At 55.3% G+C, this 18,933-nt stretch overlaps 1 protein-coding gene across 2 annotated transcripts in view; it reads right to left on the minus strand.

Moving 5' to 3' along the window:
* Positions 1 to 14,497, minus strand: part of PLEKHG4 (pleckstrin homology and RhoGEF domain containing G4) — an 88,270-nt gene extending 73,773 nt beyond the window's left edge. For both annotated transcript variants that reach the window (XM_035543800.2, XM_035543799.2), the window contains exons 1-2: positions 13,901 to 14,497; positions 25 to 222 (exon numbers count right to left, since the gene is read on the minus strand). In XM_035543800.2, coding sequence (XP_035399693.1) covers positions 25 to 222; positions 13,901 to 13,903 — 201 coding nt within the window. In that variant the 5' untranslated portion in view covers positions 13,904 to 14,497. The remainder of the gene's footprint in view (positions 1 to 24; positions 223 to 13,900) is intronic.
* Positions 14,498 to 18,933: the final 4,436 nt, after the last annotated feature.

An 18,933-nucleotide genomic window follows, 5' to 3' on the forward strand; every position in this document is an offset into this window, starting at 1 on the left:
CCTTAGAGAGCGGGATATACTCACACAGGCATCCTGCTGAATGCACTGCAGGATGTGCTTGGCTGGAATCAGGAAGTCTATGAGGTAGCGCAGTCCATCCCCACGGTACGTCTTCTCCACCACATCAAAAACTTGGCACAGAACAGTGGCTGCGGTAGCCTCGAACGGAGGGTAGAGTGCCGATAACGTACTCTGAATGCAACCGTCCAGCGACTCCGAGTCCTGCCAAGAGAGGAAGCATTAGTGGTGCCACGACGTGGTACGCCCCGGCGAGCCCTACACCAGGAGCGCAGCCACCTCCCAGCGCAGGAGCAGAGAGGATCAAAGGAGCAAACTGCCGTCCTTTCTGGTTTCTTTTGGCACCGGCGATTCCAGGTGAAGGGAATTAAAAAAAAAAAAAAAACCTCTCCCAAAAGGCGAGTGAAGCGCTCGCAGAGCGCTGCGCACAGAGGCGAGATTTCCCTGCTTTTGCTTACGCAGCAAGTCCTTCTGGCTGAGCTGGGTGGGGCTGCTATTAAACCATTACCGCGGCACGTGAGTGCGTGCGAGCGAGCGCGAGTGTCATGGGGCGCATGGATCGGCAGCCCCGCGCTTCAGGCACCCGGGGCTGGAAATGCCGCCAGCGCTCAGGTGCATTAAAGCCCAGCGTTACGACCCTCTGCAGGCCAAGGAGAGATGCAGGGGCAACGGTTGTGCTGACACTCCGCAGCGAGCTGTGATCTGAAGTCTGATGCCAGAGTTGTTTGGTACCAGCAAAAGCCACTCACCTGTGTAATTCCTCGTTTTTTAGCTCACTCCAGGAGCCAGGAGCTTTCTGCAGTGAGAGGTGCCTCGCAAGAGGATCTGCGGGCTTGCCTTTAGGGCCCGAGTGGGCACATCGATGCCCGCTTCCTGCTCAGGGATCAGAGGCGACGGATTCACAACTTCCACCGTTGTTCTGGAGAGCCTGCCCGGCAGAGCCTGCCCGCAGTGTCAGAACCGATTCCAGTGCCAGAGGCCAAATTCTGCTCTACTGCATGGGTGCAAGTCCAGAGAGCTTGCCAAAAAATAAAACAATCCGCACACATCTGCAGAGAGGATCAAGATCCCTCCCTGCCTCTCTGTTTTAGAGGAGACCCCTCTGGCTAACCTAAAGCCAGTGGGAGTGAGTTTTGTTACAAAACCAAATGAAAGTTTACTCAGGTGTCTGGCCAGATTCTCATCTGATATAAATCCACCTCCTTTCACTAGAGACAACGAAAGCATTCGAGCCTCTGGCCCAGAAGCCTACAGCCTCCTGTAGAACAGGAACAGCTGCATGGACATGCCTGAAAACATACCTCAGTCCCACAGCAAGATTTGGAGAGAAAGTTAAACAAAGCAGTGCCACAACAGCTCATGCTGCCACCGGGGAACAGTAGGATGGATGGATCAGGGGGAAGGAAACCATTTCACTTCTTCCACTCCAAGGGGTCCATCCCTCCAGACACTGGCTTGAGAAACTGCAACAGCCTCAGAGCAAGGAAGCTGAAGAGAGCTGCAGGCACAGCAGAGATGATGCTCCTCACACAAGCCTTCCCATTTTTCCCAGCTGCCCAGCTCAACGATCCTTAAATTCCCCATTTAGAGGGTTGCGCATTTTAAGCGCAATATGAATTCACTGCTTGGTTGTGAAGCCTTCCTACAGGACAGCATGCAGGACTGCATGGGAGAGATGAGGACATCCAGGGAATGCCTCCACAATCCCTCCTTGAGCCAAACTTGGAGAACATGGGTGACAGCAAGCCACGAACTGCCCGGGGCACTGCTTCATTATTTTTTCTGCTCTTTCTCCTGATGTCAGCAACAAGCAAGGCTAAATGGCAGCAAGTAAGCACCTAAAATGCTCGCAACCAGCTGCCTCCTGCAATACCCCTCAAGGTCAGTGTAACCAGATAAACAGAGGGTAAGGAACTATTTTTCATATTCTCAACCCAAGGACTCAAAAAGCAGGAGCCCTGTGCACACACTGACAAGTGTTGAATGCTAGGGCTGAGTGTTTAGCCCTAATACTAAACAGCAGAAGGTTGTTTTAAACAAGCTTCTTTCCACCCAGAAAAGAGCAATTTAAAACCCCAACTTTCATTCTCTTAATTGAAATGGAAAGCCTGGAAGTCCCCGGGCACTTCCTTCACTGCAGGAATAAGGCTTCAGAGAAAATCTTCCCTTAGACATCGCGGAGCTCAAGAGGAATCTGCCAGAGCTGATGGTCAGCCTGCTCTCTGCAGAGTTCTGGTCATGACCATCCCCACACAAGGTGCGAGGGGAAAACAGCATTTGAGAAGCATGGAAGAAGAGAAAGCAGTCTGGTAGGAGCTGTGGGATGCACTGTGCAGACAGCCTAAATAGAAGCATTCCCTTTACACGTTATCCTGGACCTGCTAAAAAAAGGCACGGAGGGGCCCGTAGGGTAGGGAAACAGGTACCTAGCCCAGCCTCCTCCCACCTGGACATCCACCTCACGTTGCTAAATACTGAGGAGCAGCGTTCTGCGCCTGATGTCATTACTCTCCTGCGCTCTTGTGAAATGACAGAGGGTAAGCACAGCCAGCCGAAGGTGAGCACAGCTCCAGTAACCTCTGTTGCACCAGGCAAAGACCTGTCCCAGCAAGTGTCTGTGCCCCTGCAGATAAAGCTCGTCTTCACCCAGCTCCAAAGAGCCCAGCCAAGGCCTCGTGCAGCATCGCAGCAGCGTTACTGCTGGTAGAAGTTGAAAAAAATTTCCACCTGACCCTCTACTGTACACAAATTCAAAACCTCAGCCAAAACCAGCTGGGGGGGGGGGCGGGGGGGGTTTCTGTGCCGCCTTCTGCCCCATACCTCTTGCAGAATTCTTTCAGATAATAATCCCCCCCCCACAACGAATTTCGTTTACTATTGCAAATAAAACAAAGAAGTAAAAATATTTGCACATGAGTCAGTGCATTGCTCTCAGGTTCTCACACCATTCCTGCTGCCTGAGCGAAGCCTTCACAAGACAATTATTAACATTGGCACCAAATCAAAAATCCTTTATAAGGTTAAAATAAACCAAGTCGTATATTACCCTTCCTTTAGTAAAATACAGAATAACCATAGCCTGCAGCCATTGTAAAGTTCAGTGCTCGCAGAGGCTCTACATCTCTCTAGCTGCACCGCACCATGATGTTGTGATACCTGTGCAGGCTCTGAAGGGACAGAGCGGCAATGCAGAGGCAATGCAGAGGCAATGCCACCTACTGCTGCTCACAGCCACCATTCTCCCAGGGCCGGGTCCTGCCTGGGTGCAGGACGTGGCACTGCAGAGCCTCAGGGGCTCAGAGGCCGCCTTGAGACACAGAGGGTGAAACAGGGCAGAGCTCGGAGCCTGCAGCAGCAGCAGATCGGCCTCCGATCGTGGACTTGTTAAACCAATCTGCAGTCCCACGGACGGGGCTGCTTATTTGTACTGATTAACTTCTGAGGTTGCAGAGGGAGCTGTGGGAACGACCTCGGCAGGAGGCTGCGTGGTCCTGCTGCTTCGCGCTGGGGCGCACCTCCAGCCTGCGGGCAGTGCCTGCTGCCACACACCCGAAGGAGCTGGGGTTTGGAGGCACGGGGAACTCGTATGAACCAGCAAGAGAAGGGGACAGCATCCAGCACTCCAGATGCCAATAAATCTGAAGTCTGCAACCCGTCTGATCTACAAGCTACACCCCTTGTGTCACGCAGAGGATCCAACCCCTCCGGCAGGCACAAGGAGAAACTTCTGCGACCCAGGATAAGGGGCCAGTGTCCTGAGAGGAGGGGAGCTAGCTAAACCCAGCAAGGATCCACGGAGAGGGCACTGGTGCCACAGCTCACTGCCACTTCTGCCCACGTCTGCCAGTGCAGTAGCCCTGGAGAGCTGGCAAAGCCCAGGAGGCGCCCTCCTGGAGAACGCAGCCCCCTCCAGGCGCTGCAGACCTCCAGCAGTATTGCCACATCCTCCTCATGGGGAACGGGACACTTGCTCCTTTTCAGCCACCCGGCACAAACACAAACAGGAGCGCTTTCCAACCGAGCCAGAGAGCATCTGCCCAAGGAAAAAAAGGGTCTTGGGACTCAAACGCTTCTTTGTAAATAGCACAGGAGGCCCATGAACTCCCGCACGCTGCCGCCACATGCTCGCCACACCTCCCAAAAGAGAAACAGGCTTTTAAAATAACTCCTCCATAAATCAAAGCGCTAAATAAAGCCCAGGTTAAGGTCACGTCCGGCCACAGCAGCTTTCACCGTGCCGCAGCTGGGAGCTGGCTGTCGGTGCAGGGCTGGCGGGCGGCGAGGGAGAGGAGAAGCCAGCGTGGTCCCACCTGGGAGGGCAGGGGGAGCCCAGGAGGGCTTCACGAGTGGCAAAGGGGTAGAAACAAGTGGGGTGGGACAGGTCATCCCTCCCCTCCATGGTATTACACGAGCCACAGGTGCCGCGAAATGAACAGAGGGATGAAGACGGTCGTGGCAAAGCTCTGCTCAGCCCTAAGTGCCCTGTTCCCCAGCTGGAGCCGCAGCGAGGAGCAGGAGGCAGGGCAGAGGGGGGGCAAGGAGTGCCTGGCAGCAGCCCCAGCACAGGACGAAGAAGCAGGCAGCAGGAAAAGGAGCTGGGGATCAGTCACAGCCCTGCTCAGGGGACCCACCTACCTCCTCCAGCGCGAGCAGCCGCTGCAGCATGGGCAAGGAGCCTGCCAGGAGGCATCTGGAGTAACAAGGAGCTCCTCAGCCTTTTCTAGGTGCACTCATCTAAATTTCTGCCTGCCTCTGTGGGCAGGCAGAGAGTTACATAGCTGCTCCGATCATTGGGAACCCCTGCCATGCTGCATTTCCTTCTGACTCAAGTTACTCCTCTTTGGGACCTGCTGTTCACCAGTTAAGGCTGAATGCTGGAGACCCTCCTACGGGTTTGGAGAAGGAGTCAGCCTGCCCAGGGAGCAGAGAGAAGATCCCCAAGGCTACACACCAGGCACATGCCTGGGACCGCAGCCCAGTGTGGGGAAGGGCCGCAACACTGCTGGACCCACCCTCCCTTAGATTCACTTGACCACCTTGGTTGGAAGGAAGCATCATGCTCAAGAACAGCTGTCTACAAAAAGCTGAGTCTTGGTCAAGGACAACAGGAAGAAGAGGCACAAATCTTCCTCGCTGACAGCCCAGATGCTGTCTGAAGGCTCCTAAAAGCTATCAGCAGGGTAAGGCCAGGCTGTTTGACGAGCCCAAGACTTAGGGCAGACAATGCTCCCTTCTAGCAGGCAGGACCAGCCCATGCAGTGTGCTGAGGGTTCATCTCACAGCAGGAATTGAGCTGAAGGACATGCAGCTCTGTCCTGAGAAACACCTCCTAACACCCTACCTGAGCAGCCCAAGTAGGGAACTACACATCCCACCGTGCTGCGGATAAACCCAGCACTGCCTGGCCTGGCAGGGCGAGGAGCAACCCGGGGAGGAAAACCCAGGTCCTAGGAAACCCAACGGCTTCTGCAAAGGTGCAGCCCTCCCAGACCCCAGAACTGGAAAGGAGAAGCGACAGAGAAAACTGGGAAGAGGAGCAGCTCCAAGTGTTTGCAGGCCAGTGACTGCCTGTGGCCCCCAGCCAGTTTTTGGGGACCAGGGGAAAGGAGCGCGGGGCAGGCGCTGAGCGGGGCCGGGTGCGCCCGTCCCTCCGCCAGCACGGGGCTGCCGTGCTGCGCCGCTTGGCTGGGGCTGCTCAGCTCTCAGCTGACGTGAGAAACCTCATTTCCAGTAAAAACAGACCTCTGGGCTTTCCGTGAACCCTTTCCACTTTCCGACCCCAAGCCTGAAGCTAGACTGCTTTTCCTTTGAAAAGAAGAATAAAAAAAGAGAGAGAGAAAGAGAGAGAGACATTTCTCTGTTCAAAAAGGTCTCTGGCTAAAAGCAAGGCTTGTTTTTCTGACAAAATTCGAGATTTCCCACTCTGTTTCTGCAGGGAGGAGAACCCTCCCATCCCCATTTCCTGAGCCACTCTAATCGCAGCGGCAATGAGTTCAAGAGAGAAAAATCTTCCCAGAACAAGTGCCAGCTCCCCCCTCGGCTGCTCGCTGCGAGGCTGGGAGGAGGGCGCCTGGCCCCGGCACCCCGCCTGCCTCGGGACGTTTTTGCTAAAGTAATGCACTATTTAGTCAGCGTTGCAGCTCCAGAGGTAGGCATTCACACTGCCTTCCTGCGAGATAACCACGGGTGGCTCTACCTGCTCTTTGGGCTATTTTTTCAGTTTTTTCGGGGAGAAAAAGCGCAGCACCCGCTCGCGCTCGGGAGGAACGCTTGCGGCCTCGCCCGGGCCAGCCTCGCTCGCGGGCTGCGCCTCCACCAGCTCCGGCAGCCTCGCAGGGAGTGGTGCGAGGAATCATTTCCAGATGCCTCCCCCCGTTCCCCAGCCCTTCTCCGGGCTGACGCGGCCACGGCAGCCAAAGCAGCTCCTACTGGGCAGCGCGCGGGATTATCATTCCAGGCGCTGCAGGAAAACAAGCGCTTGGAAGCGATTAACTCATGATCTCTCGTTTAATTAAACAAAGGGAAAAATGATGTATTTGCTTTTCAGCTCCGAGGTCCTGCTTCTGCGCATGCTGGAGGTCTGGGCATGCTCAGCGCGTGAAAGGCAGAGCCAACGCCGGGCCGTCAGCCCTCCAGCCCAGGGCTGGTTTGTTTGCACCCAGGGGGACATCCCAGGTTGCTCTGAAAGCAGAGCACAACCTCCTGCAAGCCTCCGGCTTTGCATGTTACATGTGTCCCCAGGGGGAGTCAGACCCACGGAGACCCTTGCTGGCACGGCAAGGTCTCTGCTCTCCCAGCCATCACCAGCCCTGCTGTCCCTGGGGAGCCAGCGCGACCAAACACTGCTCCCCGAAACAAAGAGCGTTGCATGTGGTCAGACAGCACCCGGCACCTCTTCCACCAGAGCTCTGCATTCACATTCCTCCTCTCTACCCTTTCTTTTAGCTTTTTTAGGGTCTCTGGAGCAGGGCCTGCGGCTCTCTCATCTGTCCTTGCAACACCCAACACATCAGAAGAGCTGCTGACAACTGCTGAACAGATTAGAGGGGCCAAACCGGGGATGAAAGACAGACCCACAACCCGAGAAAGTCCTCTTACAGCAGAGAGGAGCAGCACCGGGAAATGGAGATTAGCCTTTCCTTGCAGGGATATTTCGCACCCTTAACTGAAGCTCGCAGCGAACAGAGCAACAGGCAGGTCTTATCCAGAGCCCCTGCTCCCAAAGGCCTGCTGCTTTCCATTAGCAATAGATCAGGGGGCGATACAGGTGTCTGAAGAGCATCTGAAAAAACCAGACCAAAGGCCTGTCCTCATACAGACACGCTCCAGCTGAAACAAGAGCCCGCAAGTGGGTGAGAAGGGCTGCGCAGACACCAGCATCCTACAGCTGGGAACCAGCTTATTTTGGTTTAGTTTAATCAAGAGATTAAATCCTTAATCTGAAATAACTGTCTAAGCACAGATTTTTATTTTTTCTCTAATATCATTGGCATAGCTAACCATGCAATTAATTAACAAAGCTGTAATCAGCGCAATACAAAGCCTTGGGCGCTTCCAAAACACCCTTCCCAGCAACAGGCTCATGCTGGAAGAGTGTAAGGGCTTGGTGGCCGCGGTTTCACCGCCCAGCGATGGCTGCGTTTGTGTTTGTCCTCAAGGTCCCCAGGACAGCGCTGGCTCCCCCAGCTCATGCAGCAAGCAGCACCATGCGCCTTGCTCCCCATTCCTACCACAGACTCGGACACCAGGGCAGGATAAGGCTTGCTAAATCCTGTCAGATATCGCAGACTGAGCCAAGAATTTCCACTTCTACATAAGGACAAAGGCGCATTACGACAGACTTACAACAGACTCCCTTTCTTACTGGGCTCTTCTCGCAAACGCTCTAAAAATCATTCTCTGCGCCACCCCACAGAAGAAATTGCTTCAGCTCGTTCATCTGATCCATTACAATATTTGCTCCGCTCTCAGCTTCAGGAGTTGGCATCGGTTTGGCAAACCAACCTGAGCAGCAGTGTCCTTACTGTGTCTGACTTCTACCCAATATCAGGGCTGCAGGCAGAATGAAAGATTTGATTATACAGCCACAAAGTCCACCAAGCATTCTCTCGGCCAAACAGGTCAGCTTGCTTCAACACCTTTTAGGCAGGGGCACAAGACCGTAACCAGCACCTCGTGTTCAGACGGCCATCTGGGAGCATCTCACAACAGATGGGCAGCCTCCTGTGCTCCAAGAGAAAATGATAATCCTTCAGGAGGACAGCTGATGAGTGCCAGAAACGATCTTCACAGGGTCTCCATTTAGGTTATTGCTTCTCTGCCAGCCTTGCAAATGCTCTGAGCGTGAGGCTGCAGCCAGATCCCATTATTCAGATCCCACCCCTCCCCTGCAAGGTGCACGAGCTGCTGGGACAGGCTCCCAAGGGCAGATTTTCCACCTCTTGCAACCTCCATAACTGAGGGTGGATGCCCCCAAGACAAGAACACGTTGCAGTTAAACAAGAGCTCCCAGACTCAACGTGGGAGCTAGATAACGCTCTACAGCCCCAGCATCCCCTAACAGAAGGGATGCAGTTCCTTTTGGCTTTAAACAGCCTGTGTGACCACGTGCGCATGAAATGTGAGTCCTGCTACATTGAGGGGGAAAGGAAAGTGCTCTGAAGCCAGAGCAGTGATTCCAGGAGGGACTGGCTCTTTGTAGGAGAAAACGGTAAGCGTGCGAGGGCTTTTCCTTGGAGGAGTGAATCCCTGCACGCCCTTGACGTGAGGAAGCAGCTGGCAGACCAGACGCCAGCTCAGGTGCCCTCAGCTCTGAGGAAGGACCAGCCAGAAGGACAGGCAGGCAGCCCAGGTGGCCGTGGCTGTGCCAGCTCTGCCCCGGGCACTGCAAGGAGCAGCAGTCCATGCCCTGCATGGCTAAATTTGCTCCGAGACTCTCAAAGCTGGCTGGGGAAAGGACACAGGCACTCAGTCGTGCGCTGAAGCCCTCCTGCCTCCAAGCAGCCAAGCCCGGGGCTTAGAGCTGGGTGAAAACATTTCCCCTATATTCAGACAAAGCCCTAAATGAGCGCCTCCCGGAGAGCTAAGTACATCAGTCATAAATTCAGCGCACTGCTTTTACTAAACTCCTGAGTTAGAAAGGAGTAAACACAGGCCTTTTAAGCTACTCCCTTTATGGCTCTTTTTTTTTTCAAATAGAAAACAGTCTCACGTGTCCCATTATTTCCATACATATCAAAGGAGGGTGGAGATTGAACTAGAGATTTCTAAAAGACATCTTTGTGCACAGAAGGGATGTATGCCAAAACGTGGGTGGTTATAAGTCCAAACACAAAGGAGAATACATCCACAGGCATTTTTCCCCTTGATCCATTAACGGGTCTGCATACCAGCCTCCTGAGCGTATGAGAAGGACCTTGTTCAAAAGGTAAATGTATTCAGAAAGATGACAACAGACAGCAAATAATCCACATCCTTTAACCACGTCTGAGGCTCGGCAGCGCTCGGGTTTTATTGGGAGATTCGACAGGCAGCCTCGGGGAAGGAAGGGATCCTCCTGGAGGAGCCTGCGAAGGAAGCCTCCTAACTCAGGCTCCTGCAAGCGCAGCCACACCTAGCGCGGGCTGCGAAGCTCAAGGTGGACACCTAGCTCAGAGCACCAGAACTCCGTCGGCTTTTCCTCCCCGCGCCAGGCAAGCCAGCTACAGCACCTCGCCCTGCTGGGGCTGACCACAAGGTCCCACGGAGGTTTTCTCTACCGCACATCCAGGAGGAGCACATGCAGCAGTCCTCGGCTGCTCCTCTTTTCTCCTCGGCTGAGCCATTTGATTCCATCAGGTCAGTGGCTGGCTGCCCCAGCAGCATCCTGGGCATCCCAACCCATGGTAAATTTGAGCAGTGGGAAGATTTTTAGATTCACCCTGTGATGCTTTGATCTTAATGTTTCAGCTTGGTGTCCAGTGATGAAAAAAAAAAAAAAAAAAAAGAAAAAAAAACAAGTGGGATATGCATGAAACCTGCCAGGAGCACTCACCACAAGAACGGCCCAATGTTTTGTTCTTTTTTTCTAGGTGAAAGACTAAACTAGCCAACAGGGACGGGGCACTGCACATGGCAGAGATCTGGGCATAGCCAAACCTTCAGAGCCAACAAGGACACATCCATTCACTCCCCTGAGCTGCAGGCCAGGTATCACACGTGGTGTGGAAGCACAGCCCAGAGCATCCCACCAGCACAAGCGGGGGGCTCACCCTCGCAGGCTGTCATTGCTTTTTATTACTTTTAAAACTTCAATCAGCAATGCATCCGATCCTGGTTCGGCCACTCGCTTTTCCAAACTTCGCTCCATGGAGCTCTGTGCTCTAGCATCTAGGAGCTGGCTGGCAACCTTTTCTGAAGCAACCAGCAGCAAGATGCTCACAAGGCCCTTCCCTGCATCATGCTCACACTTCATGCCCAGGAGCGGGGTGCGCTGAGCACAGTGTGCCCTCAGCGCTGACGGCACCCTCAGGTGGGTGCTTCACAAGCACAGCTGGGGTGTGTTTCCAAGGCTGTCTGCATAGATGATGAGCAGGATGACTTTATTCCTCCAAACCTGAAGATCCAGACTTCAGGGAACTCTACAGAAAGGGCCCACCACAGGATCCGGGTCCCCCTCTGCCCATCACCCCCATCATCCCATTTCACACACTGGTGGATCCTCTCTGCTGCCCGGCAGGAGAGGACTCCCAATAGGCACCAGCTTCGCTTCAAGGACTTCTTCCTCTTCAACACCCTACCTGTTGCTGAAGCAGCCACTGTTCCATTGCCATTTCTTTTCAATCCCAGGAGGAGGCCATTTTCAGCAACGGTCTTTGCTTTATGCAATCACAGAGAAGATTTACAGCGCAAGATAGCAGTGACAAAGGCAGCGCTATTCACACGCACGTGGCTCCTGAGAGCGCATCTCCCGTGGGGCTATCTGGAAAGCCAACACCTCCAGCACGCACAGCCTGCGGCTACCAAGCACTCCTGCCTTCGTGGTATACTACAGACCACATGGGACAGCTTAGGCAGAAGCCAAGAGTGCTTCCCCACTGTGTTGCCACACCGTGAGCCAGATAAACCTCCAGCATCAAACATGGCCATGGCCAGAGGCAGGTTGTTGCAGGATGCTGATTTCTAGAAAGTGCTGACACTCAGTGCATGTTCCTCCCTGGAAACCTGCAGCATCTCACCATAAATGCTTGCTGTCTTGCATCCCCACCAGTTACGAGATAGCTGCATGTGACTGCAGCTTGCCTGTCACCTGCATTCAGCCCTTGTTTCCATTGGTACAAGGAACAGCATGTTCACCTTCCCAGGGATTTTGGAAAGAAGGTGGGCATCAGGCACAAACCATCACCCCAGAGAAGATGCTTTCAAACCACTTCCATGTGCTCAGGATTACGTCTCTGGGCTTTGTGCTCCAAAATCTTGCTCATTGCTTTGGCACAGAAATAAAGAAGATCCCCAATGCTTAAAGTTCTTTGTGATTCCCAGACTCATTTCCTTCCCACCCCAGGAAAAGACTTAACTGGATGATAAAAGAAAGGCTCTCTTCTGCTGAAACCCATCCTGCCTGCATAGCGGTGCCACCTGAAGTTGTCTGCAGGACAACACCAGCATTTGCATGAGCTGTGAAACACCCAGGCCTTGCCCTACACACCTGCACGGAGAGTGCCACCATGGAGTAGACCAGAAAAGTTCACAGGGCACAGCTGCGGAAGCCTCACGTGCTGGGTCCACAGTGCCCCTGCTGCCAAAGAGCAGCAGCAATCATCCTATGAAGGGTGGAAGAGCAGCTTCCAGAGAGGAAGCTGTCCCTCAGCCTGGGGATATCACCACGGTGCAGCAGGGGAGCAGGGCTCTCACTTGCTTTGCCTCCAGCCAACCCACCCAAGAGCACAGATTTGCACTTTCTTGGGTGGAAACTATTCCTCAGGAGAAGCCAGGCTGGGACAGGGTGGTCCAAGCATGTTCCCTGACCATCTCCTGTGCCCTGACCATCTCCCATGGAGGGGAAATCCTGACTGGGGGTCACAGGCAGATCACTAGCCATGAAAGCCACAGTTTGAGCAGGGTAGAGCCCAGCCAGGCTCCAGCCTTCCCTGCACCATGGGGTCTCACAGCTGCACAAGTCAGTTCTGGTGGAAGCGGGCAGCTTTGGCCTAAGGTATCTTGCACATTTGGTGCTTTGGGCAGCCCCCAGCTGCAGCAGCCCTACATTCCATGCACACAGAGCAGAACATCCCTAGCACTGAAGCATGACAGCAAGGAATCACCTGCCTCAGAGAGGTGGGCAGCCTGCAGCTGCACCGTGCCAGCCCTCCAGCAGGGGCCAAGCCTCTGGGAGGCCCACAGGCTGCCCACAGCCACGGGGAAACCTCACGCAGGCCAACAGACCGAGCCACATTCGCTTCTATCCAAATCTTTTGCCTGCAGGGCTTGGTTGGTTCACCAGGAAATGCCAGCCAAACTGAACAGCTCGGAGCTGCAGCCACATCTCAGCCGCTCACAGACCTCGCCTCTGGTCTGCTGGGGCCTTGAGAACGGCCGCCTGCTACAGACCTGGTGTCTGCGGTGAGGCCAGCACCCACAGCCGGGTCTTGTTCTCTCCCCATGGGCAGCCTGACCTCTCGTCCCTGCTCCTTGCAGCTGCCAGGCCTGAAGGCAGCACCTGAGGGGCACAGGGTCCCCCCAGAGCCCTCCCTGATCCCCTCGCAGCCGCGACACCTGGTGCCTGCAGGCCCACCTCAGCACCCGGCCTGGCCACGGCACCACTCCGCACAAAGGCGGCTTCTGCCTCACGCTGGAACAAGTGGCAGGACTGGGGATGAAGATCTCAAGTATCAAAGGCTCCTCCAGCTTGCAGAATTGGAGGTGAGAGGAAGAGCTCTCCTGACTGGGGTGAGAAGTCGAAGCGAGACGCCTGCAGCAGGACAGGAGAAGACAGCAGGCCAGGGCTCCGACGCAGGCACACGAGGGTGCAGAGGAGAGGCAGGGTGGCAAAGGGAAGAGACAGGCTCACGAGCTGAGCTCAGGCTGCAGGAGCCAGGAGTTGGGCACCTCATCTCAAAGAAAGCCGAGCTTCTCCGAGCCCAGAAGCCGGACATTTAAGAGAGAGGAAATCGCTGCCAAGCGGCGATGCGAGCTGCTCGCCCCCATCACGGACTTTGTTCCTGTGCGTCTCTCGCAGGGAGGCAGAGCATGGGGCGACCACCGCACACACAGCAGGACGCATGCAGGAGATTTAGGGCTGTCGGGCCCCAGGTCTCAGCCTGCCCCAGGAACAAAGCATCAGGAGCCAGCTGGTCCGTAGCAGGATCTCACCTGCGCACCTCTGTGTGCACGGCACAGCCAGGCCCAGGACTCCCCTGCATCCCCCCCCCAGGGAGATGGGGTGCTCTGCTGCCCGGCCGGGCTCTCAGGGCTTTCTCCAACCCCCCAGCACCAACCTTGGGCAGAAGAAAAAAAGCTCTGACCTTCCCCAGGCCCTGCCTGGGGGCAGTGCCCACGCAGGACACCCATTTCCAGCCCCTGGCAGGGGCCAGGGCAGGGGACACCCATTTCCAGGGCTGGCAGGGGCTGGGGCAGGAGGAGAGCCCAGCACCCAGTCTGTGCCTCCTGCTCTGCGACATCTCAGCACCTCGCTGCAGGACTGCAGCCCCGAGAAGCACCCAACAGGAGCCCTGTGGCCCTGCAGCCACCCTCAGAGGCCGGCACCCAAGGGTGCGGTGTGCCATCCGAGTAACGGGAAGCACGAGAGCAGCTGTTTCCCACCTCCCGGCGTTAGCGCCGGCTGCCCCGTCCAGCTCCATCCCACACCGCCCCGCTCGGGAGCCCTCCGCGGCGATTTCCTTACCATCTTCCTGGCCTCCTTTATCCCCCCTCACTTCCAAAAGCGGTGTTTTTTCTCTTTTTCCTCCATGTGTGCGACGGGGCGTCTCCTCTCCCCTCCGACGTGAACTACCGAAGCACTTTGAGTCCCGGACTGTAATCCAAACCCTCGCCGCCCCCAGCACAGCTCCAACTAATCTAACTCATGACACTACCGAGCAGGGGACCTCGAAGGTTTCTCTGACAGCCAACCCCAGCGCTCGGCGGTGGAGGGACATAACGCAGGGTGCCGCGCTCCCCAGCCCCGCCGGGACCTGAGGGAAACGGGCAGAGCCAGTGGACACTCGCGGGCTGCTCCTTATGGCATCGCCGCTCCCCGCGTCCTTCACCGCGCCCGGACCTGCTCAGCGAGGATGCTCCGTGGCAGGGAGATGCTTTCGCCTCGGCAGGTCTGAGAAGCTGCTGGAGGAGAACAAGCCCACTGCAGACATCCCAAGAAGATCTCCAGCGTCGTGGGGAAGTTTCCAGCAAAAATGACCCCCCCCCCCTCCTCTTGGCTTTGCTTTTCTCCAAGTTCAGGGAAGTTTTTTCCGCTCTGCGAGATCTCAGGGCAAGAATGCTGAGAAATAGCAAAGAGCACCAAGAAATACTGTTTTTGTAACTTCTGGAAGGAAAACAAGAGAGGCAGTGACCGCTTCAGGCAGCGGCAACAAACTGCATTGGTATCAGGCGAGATGTGGAGACCTCGCCCCCTCCCAAAGGAGGAAGTAATTTAACATGGCAAGTTTCTCCACCCCTCCATTAATTGTTTAAGATGGCCAGGGGCCAAAATACTGCCCGGGAGCGGGGAAGGTCACCGTGCAGGCAGGCAACAGCCTCCAGAAGTGACAACGGGAAAGGGCAGAACCACCGAGGTGGAGAGGGAGGGAGGGAGAGGCAGGTGCCGCTGGGCACCCCGGGGTCTGCTGGCGTGCAGCGGGAGGTGACACCCGGGAGAAGCCCTGGGGAGGAGGCCAGGGTCTGGCTGCATGACTTGGAACAGCATGGCCTCGGCAGGGACCGGCCTCCAGCCAGGAGGCCGCAGTGCCGGCACCCTCCTAGTGATGGTCACACAAAGCAGCCCATGCCAAGAGGAAGGGTGGCTCAGGCAGGACGTGAGGACACAGCAGGAGGGAAGATGTCGCCTGCAGGGACAGGATCCATAGGCTGGGCAGGAGCAACTGCTGCTGGGCACCTCTGCTGCAGAGGAGCCGGCGTGTGCTGCTCCAGCCCGGGACAGCTGCAGATACTCCTCTCTCAGGGAGGACAGCAAACAGTTGGCCCTAAAACCCCTTGGACATGATGGCCTCGTGGCATGTTTTCAGACAAACAACGGGTTCGAGCAGTCCTGAGCTGACAATTCAATGCCACCAGCCCTTTGATGTGCTGCTGCACTTCTACGGGCAGCAAGGATGGATGATCGTCCCTGCAGGAGCGCAGCTTGCTTTCCTTCAGCAAAAACAGACGTCCTCCTAGACGGGACGTGACACTAACAGCGGATCGGAGCACAGCAGCTGCATCACTGTTTGCACTTATCTTTTGTACACTCCTTGCTTGCAGATCCTTCCCCATGGCCTTTGACAGCCTTCTCCCTGCAGCAGTTCCCCAGCACAGCCATGACGACCTCCAGCCCATGTCAGGTGAGATCAGAGCAGAGGGTATTGCAGCTACCTGGTTGTTGTCATCCCCAACATCCAAAAAGGAATTCATGATCTTGCCTGCGTGTGCAGAAGAGAGTCTTTCTTTCCCTGTGAAATTTACAACACAAGGGCGAGGAACCTGGCACACTTCCCTAGCAGAGCCTCCGAGCACAGATTTGTCTGCTCAAGGCTACGTTTGCAAAGCAGCTTTGCCCTTCATTTATTCCCCAAAACGTATCTAACAGCCCAAAGATGTGGCTACACCTCTGCAACATCCTCCCACAGGTGCTGGCAGTCTCCCCAAGGGCTGTCCCTGTTCTGAGAAGGGCAGCACAGAGAGCGATGTCCCCCCGGTGCGCACGTGGCACGCAGCTGGCTGACAAACCTCTTGCTAGCAGAGGCGCTGAGCTGTCTCTGCTGGAGTCACAGCCCCTGCCGCAAAGTCAAAGGAGGCAGAAGAGCTCCATCACACCTCTCACGACCTGATGTTTTATGGAGATGTCCTTGCTGGTCCTTCAACTGCAGCATGATGTGCAGGATTCCCTTCAGGAGGCCAGGAGTGACCCAATCTTCAGAAACAGAGACGTGCTTCCCTTGGAGCATGACCAGGGCAGACCCAGGTGGGGCATGGAGCAGAGAACCTGCTCACACACCTCTGCTGAACTGGCTGGGTGTCCTGCTCCCAGACCTCTGGCAGCAGCGCCAGGAGAGCAGCCTTCAGCTCTCCTCACCCCTTTGGGAGCTTGCACAGGGCTAGGAGCACAAGGTTGTCTTCTCCTCTAGCTCCGAGTTAGCTGCAGGGTAAGACATTATCAAGCCACCTAATTCCAGCTCTCTGAGAACCAGAAAAAGAAGGATGGTACCTTTTGGGGGCTGGTGTAGGAGTTTCAAGCATCCCCATAAACATAGACGAGGAGGGCACCATGTAAGCACACACACAGCCCCAGTCTGGTTTCCATCATGTTTTTCACCTCCGTGACCAGGGACAGAGCCAGGTGCAGCCACTTGCTCCCCAGGTGCCACTCATACTGGGCAATCATTAGCACATGGTTTTTGGAGGGCAGCAGATGTCTCAGTCATAGATGTGACAACCAAAAGCTCTCCACGAGCTCCCAAGCCAACACCGCACAGGGCAACACAGGAAATATGATGGCTGTAGGTATTCCTGTACACAAACAGAGAGGGAAGGGGCTGTCTAATACGAGTAAATCTCAGACCCAGCCTTGCACCTCCTCCCTCTCCTACACCATGCTCAGAGCTCAGGAGCATCTTCCCCCATCCGGGGCTCCCAGACCGAAGAGCTGAGCTCACCTCGCCCCATCGCAGCCGGAGGCGGTGACGTGATTTCCTGCGCTACGGGGAACATCGCGGCGCTGTTTACTCATGGCTGGATCCTAATATAGATTTTTCTTTCTTTTTTTTTTTTTTTTTTTAACTGCAAAGTGGCCTTTCCCTCGTCTGCTGCATTGTAGATCTGTTTCCTACACCAGCACATGGCAGACAGCTGCAGCCAGCACTCCAGTGGGTGTTGAACGGCCCCTCTCGGCTGCGGCTGACAACAATGCCGCGCTTGTTCCCGACACAGTCTCGCACTGTCTCCTCGTAGGAGCAGCTCCTCACTCTTGCGCGAGCCCTGCGGTTTCCTTGGGTTGAGTTTTAATTGCTGAAGCCGGTGCAAAAGGCTGCTGCCAGCCAGGAAGGGGCAAGGCAGGGGCCACGGCAGATGAAAGCAGCACACAAGGAGAGCTCCTGGCACCAGGGTGCGTGCCCAGAGCGTTGGCTTTGCTGGCCAAGCAGACCCAGGTCCTTTGCATGGACCAACGGGCAATTTTACCCCGGGGGAACCATTTTGCTAGCTCATGTGGCAGCAGATGAGTTCTGCTCCCTGCTTCCCCTTTGCTGGGCCTGGGTCCTGGAGCTGCAGAGCTTCTCAAGTGCCTGCTGAAGCAGCATCGTGATCAAGAGCCCCGTGTGAACTGGGAGTGCACAGGCAGGGGCCTCTGGCTTTGAGTCCCTGCTAGCAGAGCTCTGCTTATTTTCAGGTGTGCAAAGCAGGAAAAGCTCAGTACGTTCACCAAGAGGACTCAGCTGTGCTGGAAGAGGCACAGGAGGGAGATGTTTTGGATGCCGGATAAGGCCATCTTCTGACCTAGGGGAAGTTGTGCAATAGGCACGCTAGCTAGATGATTTCCCTACAGCAGCGCACAGCAAACCCCCCCCTCCCCTCCCCCCCCGACGCACTCCACGTTAGCTTAACCCGATCAGCAGCGTCATCCTCACACAGCACAGGGAACCTCCCATGTCCGTGGGGGCTTCCGGGGGCAAGGAGAGCCCAGGAGCAGGGGGTGGCAGCGCAGAACCCACGGATGACTCCAAATCCACTTCCAGGCATCTGCTCATCGCTGGACCAGGGCTCTCTCCCAGCTATGCAGATGTCCCACAGATTAAGCTGTGCCCTCCAAGTACAGCTTCGTTGTGTTACGATCCTACCAAGCTACCCGCTGTGAACCCCATCAGCCTGTAGGGACAGGGGAAGCCACCAGGAAGCAGCATCAGGCCCCACTTGGCACAAGCAGGTGCCTTAAGACCAGTGATGGATGTTTGTTTGAAACAGGTTTAACCAAAGGAAAACAAGTGGCGCTGCGAGCAGCCCTCTGCACCACCACCAACATTTCAGGAGAGAGCTACTCCTGTCCCCATTAGGAACACAAGAGTGGGTGTTACGTGGTTTAGTAATGTTTAAACCTTTATTTCAGCTCACAAGCAAAGCAGGCCTTGGCTTCACAAAAGCACCTCTTGGTTTAACTAATTAATTTGATAATCCTCTATTTGCAATCCTCAAGAGACATTCAGCTTTGAAAGCAAGTAATTACCTCTAAGTGGCAACCTCTTTGTGAGGCCCAGCCTGATCAGGAAAAAAAATGTCTTAAGCCAGAAATATAATCGTGGTGTGATTTCCCAGAAGGTCTGGATGAGAGACTACATAACAACAGCTGGTCACGCTCACAATCTGAAGACACAGGAGCCACTCAATTACCAGGTCTCCAGCTTACACTTCAAGATGTTGCTCTGTGCAAACCTGGTGTGCAGGCAACCACCGGGAAGCTTTACAGGAGACGTTTTATAGGTACAAAAGTCAGGAAGGTCCCACTTAAGGTTCTTAAATAGCCACATGTGCCACAGGGGAGAAAAAATATTTTTTAAAAAGTCACATATCTAGCTTTCTGTAGCATGCATGCAACCCTGCAAGCACAACTGCAGCATGCAGTCCTACGGGGAGGTGACCCAAGCAGGGAAAGCCAGCCTCAAAGCCTCTCTGCAGGAGCATGAAGGCACACCTTGATGACACACAGCACCTTCCCCAGACAAGCCAGTTGCA

This window comes from Cygnus atratus, chromosome 12, assembly GCF_013377495.2.
Source record: "Cygnus atratus isolate AKBS03 ecotype Queensland, Australia chromosome 12, CAtr_DNAZoo_HiC_assembly, whole genome shotgun sequence".
Taxonomy (NCBI): domain Eukaryota; kingdom Metazoa; phylum Chordata; class Aves; order Anseriformes; family Anatidae; genus Cygnus; species Cygnus atratus.